Here is a 6,634-nt window from a genome sequence, read left to right on the forward strand (position 1 = left end):
CATGGATATAGAACATTGGAATTTGAAAATTAAAAATTAACAAACAATAATAAATAATTAAGTTTAAGTTTCTTCATAAAATCGATAAATAAGTGTCTTCGAGACTAATTATATATTTAAATATCGTAATTATTTCTTCGTTATTATTTCTTACTCGTATAATAAACACTATATACGAAATTTATAAATCGTTTATTGTAAAAAAAAATAAATTATTATTTATTATATTTTTAATTTTTACACGTCTATCTGATCTAACTTCTTTACGAATCAAAATTTATTTAAATTTCTTATGAAATTTAAATATCATAGAATACGTGCATATTATAAACTTTAATAAAACTATAAATTTTACCTCGTATTTTTCTTTTCTTGCACTTCTTCTATCAATTATTAGATATCAAAAAGTTTTGCTTCCCTTGCACTACTTCTCATTGTATTCCAGAACCTCGAATTATAATAGCAGATAGTTCAAGTAAATTAAATTACAATGGGAATGGCAGCTTAGCAACTGCTTTACGAGATCGTGGACCATGTATGATACCAGTACAACCGAATCGTTCATTACCTATTCGTCCAGCACCATCTGTACCTACGAGATTCTTTCGTAAGGATTATTCGCCATCGTTCATGTTACCAAAATCTAGCAGCGCAGACATAGAGGAAATAGAATCTGTAAAACCAATCGGTACGTTGTTAAACGAGGAACTTCATAAGGAAGGGAATATTAATTGTGAAGAACGAATAGCGTCGAAAGATTATGTGAGCTCAATGAATTATGTTGTTCCTCAAATTTCAAGTGTTGGAAGTCTGAGTATGATAACGAGCAGAAACAATAACGACATGGAACACGAGAAGGATAACGTTAAAGAAAATAGAAAGAAGAAGAGATCGCAAGGGGGGAATTCTAGCCAAGGTAGAAAGGATAATGTGGAAAGTTCGATCAAAGAGTTTTTGACCAATTTCTGCGGATCGAACGCGGCTGAAGGAATACAGAATCTATGCACCGATAAATGTATTAAAGCTACTTCGACGACGAAAGAAAATAGTGGTAATAAAGTGCCTCCATTGAGACTGAAAAAAGTTGTGCATACAGGTAATAAGAGTGATTGATAACGATTAGAAAACTTTTATATTTTACGATTTTTCGTATAATTTTATTAAAAAAAAAAAAAAAACAATTTTAAAAATAAAAATTGAAAATTACTTTTAATTTGATGTATTAAAATTCACAATAATGTTGTTGTAAAATTGTAATTATTTTTTCCTTTTTTTTTTTTTTTTTTTATTATATTATTTATGATCCTATATAAACACATTAAAATTGAAATAAGTAAATATTATATATCTGGCAACAGAGATGGAGGGATACGACAATTCTCAAATCATTCCGGGATCAGAACGCGAGTCAAACTATAGAATCATCACAGACACGACATCTGAATCACCAACAAGCCCAAATCCCAATTGGAATGACATGCTCTATGAAAAAGACACAAATCTAGCATCTTTAAATAGCGATAGTTACAAGCTGAAGTATCGGCGGAATAGATTGAAACAGAAGCTTCGCGAACTACGTGGCAAAGCTTCGGAGTTAGCCAAGGAAATGGCAAACGACTCGAATAATCAGCAAAATACCAGACTGAGGCAGGTGATGAATCGTTACGAGAAGCAAATAGAAAATCTGTCGAAGTTGCATGGCAAACTGTCCGCAGCGCTTTCAGTTTCGAGAGAAGTGATCAATGTAAATGACGATAGTATTAATACTAGTGATAACAAATATCCGTGCATGAATTTGAACGAGAAAAGTTCAGACATGGATATTTCAATGAATAACATTTCTCCAACGTCGTCACCCGAGCCGCCAAAATTGTCACCACGATCATCTTTGGATTGTATATTGCCGGAAGAAATTCGAAATAGCCCACCAATTTTACCGAGGGTGTGTCTAACTATATCATCGAATCAAGATTCGGTGGAGGAGGAGTTACAAGTCGCAGAGAGGAAAGTTTGGCCTGTTAACGAAGAGTTGATGAAACCAATGTTCTCTATGGACCCTCTTCAGGTTGATTCTGTAGACAAAGATCCTTCAGATCTTGAGAAACATGCACGAACTACTCCTATGGGGAACAATATCAATGTTGATATTGAAAATTCAGATCGTGATGTCGATAAAAAAATATTAAATAATTGTAAAAACATTGCTCAATTTCCAAAGAATAATCGCGCGACTCAAGAAAAAAAAGACGAAAGGAGTAAATCGATGGAAGGATTCCCTCAATGTCGTCTTGTAACACAAGAACCAGAAAAAATCAAATGTCTTGAATTTTCTGATACTGGACCGATAATAAGTTCGATAGCTAGTTGTGTAGAAGTATCGACACCTGTTCAAGAGAATGAGACGTTCGAGATGATGCCTGACAAACAACCTTCTCCATCAAGAAAGCATATATTACAGTCTAATTTTTATGAATCCAATCAAGAAGAAGTTTCGTTCTCGAAAATTCGTCAAGATCCTCTAAATGCGCAAAAGGTTTGTAAAAAAATAATCACATTAATACATAACGCAATAAAGAAAGAAATTTTGAAAAAAAAAAATTTGAATTTGTTTCAGGTTTCATCGAGTTCGGCTCAACAAACTCAATTTGATATTCCACGAACAGTATTAAATCAAAAATATTCTACGTAAGTTAAATAAAAAAAAAAAATATATTTTATTGTGTAAATTTCTATATTTTATATATATGAATATTTATATGAATAGCAGATTACGACAAAATTATAAAGGAGAAGAAATTCCGATTGATTCTGTACAAAAAAATGGCGGAAATCATTCTATAACTGAACAGTTTCCGACTCTTGGTAACTGGTTGGCCCGAATATCAAAGAAACAAGCTTCAATAAGCAAACCCAAATTACAAACTTCAGGAAATGCCTCCTTTACAACACCAGAGAATACTACAGGCGTAAGAGTTATTTCTTTTTTATTGTTTATTTTATCATAATTTTCTTAATATTCTTTGAAATTTGTCCGATTTATTCTCATAATTTTATAACATATTGCAGCAAGTTTCTGGGACCGAAATACCAAAAATGATAGGTCCTAATATAAACAACAATATAATGAATGTAGCATCTCAACGTAATGCAGAAAAATTGCAATGTCATCATCAACCACAGCAATTACATATTGGAACATCTGTAACTCTTTCACAACCTATTGCAGCAGTTCCACCTTTACGCCCTGGTATTTGTCCGCCTATTTCTATGACACAATTTTATCCAAACAATTATACAGTAAGTAGAATTAAAATAAATGCATTTTAATTATTCTCTTTTGACAAATTTAAAAATCTTTCAAATTATATAATATAAATATTATTAATATTAATTTTATAAATTATATAATTAATAGATTAAAATATATATATATATATTTATATATAATAATAATATATAATTACTTGTAAATTGATACAATTTATAAATATTCATTTAAAAGAATTAAATAAGTATTTTTATAATACTATAATTATATAAATTTTTTAATTATAGATCGATCCTTACAATGGTGCTACTTTAAGTTATCATCCAACAATTTGTCCTTATGGTACTTATCCATATCATCCGCGTTTACATTCGAGTTCTTTACCAGGGTATCATTTTCCTATACAAGAAAATCTACGATCAATGCAACATATGGATAAACGTTTTCCTTTGATACAAGATCCAATTGTGAGATATTCTTCTCCATCGACGAACACTTTACAGCATTCGAATAATTTGGAATTTGATCGTCTTCGAGGAAACTCTACTACTAATAATATTGCCACTTCAACCTGTTTACCATCGTTATTTTTATCATCGCCATCTTTATCTTCTTCGCATCAAACTCTGGCTCGAAATCCTCTAATCGGATATTCAGCAAATAATCAATTTTCTCGTAATAGAATGATCCCGGATGTTGTTGCTGCTGCTGCAGCCGCTGCTGTTGCCGCTGCTGCTTCTTTTGATAGGCAACGCGATACATTAACTTACAATAGAACTGATACAGATACATTATCGACTGCTGGCATTACAAATATAATTGATACAGAATCGCCTCACGTATCAAATGCTGCCAAATCAATTAATCGCGATGTGACTAATCAAACTCAAGATAATAATTTTAACGAAGAAAATCATGAAAATACAAAGTATCAACAAATGCAAAATTTTCTATTTGATCGATTAGGACTCGTGAAAAATACAGATAATTTTGCACAAACAAATTCAGCTATTGATTCCCAAACAATGACGTCTATTATTCCTCCAGCATCATATCGGATGCCATTAATCTCATCACATGTTCAATTATCAAAAAATGTATCAACAAACGAACCTAGAGATTGCGAGACACCACATCTTGGTAAAATGAATCGTAGTCCAAATAGCTTGCATAATTTTACGTGTTCGAATTGCGGTATTATCGGGCCAAAATTTAAATGCTTAGGATGTGAAATGGCATTTTATTGTGATGAACGGTGCCAAGAAAAACATTGGTATATTCACGTTCAAAGATGTCCCAAAAAAATGCCAAAATTAAAAAAACTCACTTAAAATTATTATTTAGCATAAAAGATATTTTATAATGCTAAGTTATTTTATAATATTAAAGACTATAAATAATAAATATTAATTAATTAATGACAATAATATTATTGTGATTTTAGCTTTAATAATATATTTAACAAAATAAGATATGAATGTTCAAAATTTTACTTTTGTAATAGATTGCTCGAAGAGCAATTTCATAATCAAAACTTTTTTTGAAACTATTTATATAAATATGGAAATTTAATAAATTTTAACTTACTAATAATTAAAAATGATAAATAAAGTTCTTTTTTTATATCTTTATCATTTTGCGAAACTTTTTATTATTATATTTTACATTATTTATTATATTTTTATATTATATTTATATTATTATGTAAAAATTATTTATTTAGTTATTACATTTTTACATTATATTTATATTTTTTTGTAATTAACAATTTATGCAATTTGATTGAATGATATATATATATATATAAATATATAAAAATTTATAAAATTAAGGTCTATTTATATATAACTGTGCTGTGTTCATTCCATGTATCAACAGTATCAGAATTAGTTATTATATTTATATATAATATTTTATATATCATTATACTCAAATGATATAAATCTTTATGTAAACGATACTGTTAAATGAATAGTAAATATAAAAATATAAACAAAAAAAATAAAAATATTAAAAATGTTATATTATATAAAATCAATTAAATTCTTATACTCATCTAATACATATATGATGAATAATATTTTAAATCTTGCTTTTTAATGCATCTTCTTTTGTCTTAGTTGCAAGCTTGTTTAAAAATATATGTGCTTCTTGATAATAAGGACTTGTTTTATTTTCAACACATTTCATCCATGCAGCTATACGAGGTCGATTTTCTTGAGGATTATATCCAACTATTCCTGCAATCAACAATTATTTCTTAAATTTATATTGTATTTAAAAATAAATTATTTTTCTTTAACAATTATTATTTCTTTATATATTATAACAAATGATGAAATATTGAAATATTAAACATATTATAATGTATGAATTTTTTTATTTACAATTTATAATAATGTACATATAAATTAATTAAATATTATCTCAGATAATCTTTTCTATTTTTACTATTATTTTTAACAAATATATTTTTAATTACTTACGAACTTGTTCCACTTCACATGCTCCAAGAATATCAGCAATACTAATTTCGGAACCAGTTAAAAAAATTTTGTCTTTTAACCAAACATTTTCTAAAACATTAAGTATTTCAATCATATTTTTTTCATATTTCATAATTTTTTCTTGTGTCACTGGTTGTCCACTTAATTTTGGCATCAAATACTATAAAAAAAAATTAATTTTTAATGAAAAAATACTAGCATAAAATTTGTATATTTAAACTAATATATATTTATATATTTATATATAATTATTTAAACTTGAAAGAATATAAGATTTCTAACATCATTTTATATATTATCTATATATATAAAGAAATTTTCTTACCTTCATAAAAAAATACATACTACAATGTTGTCTGGTATTTAAATGATGCCATTCAAGATATTCATCAACTCTAAGTTGAAGTTTTGAGTCTTTAGGATACCAATGATCAGCTACCTTAAATTCTCTACAGATATATCTCAAAATTGCAACACTGCAAAATTCAATATTTTTTAAATTTTAAAATAAATTATAAAATTTTAATTTAATTTTAATATTTAAATTTATAATTTATAAATTTTTTTAATTATAATTTAAAAATAATGAATGGTTTTATAAAAACCATTAAAATAAAAATAAATAAAATTAAAAAATAAAATTAAAATAAATTATTATAATGAAAAATTAATTTTATATGATATTACTTAATATGTAAATAAATTTTATTATAAATAATATTTTTTATAATGCTAATGTTTTATGGTAAAAAATTATTTTATATTCTATTCTATAATATTCTATTACTATTTATTTTATTACTTAAAAATTAAAGATAAAAAATTATCAAAAAATATTAATAAAAAGTTATCAACATAT

The 6,634-nt window shown here is 26.7% G+C and overlaps 2 protein-coding genes across 3 annotated transcripts in view; one reads left to right on the plus strand and one right to left on the minus strand.

Annotated features, from left to right (window-relative positions):
- LOC102670855 overlaps positions 1 to 4,665 on the plus strand; it is a 5,999-nt gene extending 1,334 nt beyond the window's left edge. The window contains exons 2-7 of one of the 2 annotated variants that reach the window (XM_031512696.1): positions 446 to 1,096; positions 1,359 to 2,533; positions 2,615 to 2,685; positions 2,768 to 2,966; positions 3,067 to 3,297; positions 3,556 to 4,665. In XM_031512696.1, the coding sequence (XP_031368556.1) occupies positions 446 to 1,096; positions 1,359 to 2,533; positions 2,615 to 2,685; positions 2,768 to 2,966; positions 3,067 to 3,297; positions 3,556 to 4,599 (3,371 nt within the window). In that variant the 3' untranslated portion in view covers positions 4,600 to 4,665. Of the gene's footprint in view, positions 1 to 445; positions 1,097 to 1,358; positions 2,534 to 2,614; positions 2,686 to 2,764; positions 2,967 to 3,066; positions 3,298 to 3,555 lie in introns of both variants that reach the window. The other variant, XM_031512695.1, reaches the window with a different exon arrangement.
- Positions 4,666 to 5,271: 606 nt separating this feature from the next.
- The window catches only part of LOC102671497 (glutathione S-transferase theta-3-like), a 2,021-nt gene continuing 658 nt past the window's right edge, over positions 5,272 to 6,634 (minus strand). Inside the window, exons 2-4 of the mRNA XM_006620324.1 lie at positions 6,101 to 6,251; positions 5,755 to 5,935; positions 5,272 to 5,508 (exon numbers count right to left, since the gene is read on the minus strand). Coding sequence (XP_006620387.1) covers positions 5,351 to 5,508; positions 5,755 to 5,935; positions 6,101 to 6,251 — 490 coding nt within the window. The 3' untranslated portion in view covers positions 5,272 to 5,350. The remainder of the gene's footprint in view (positions 5,509 to 5,754; positions 5,936 to 6,100; positions 6,252 to 6,634) is intronic.

The sequence above is a fragment of the Apis dorsata genome, unplaced genomic scaffold (genome assembly GCF_000469605.1).
Source record: "Apis dorsata unplaced genomic scaffold, Apis dorsata 1.3 scaffold_502, whole genome shotgun sequence".
NCBI classification, from domain to species: domain Eukaryota; kingdom Metazoa; phylum Arthropoda; class Insecta; order Hymenoptera; family Apidae; genus Apis; species Apis dorsata.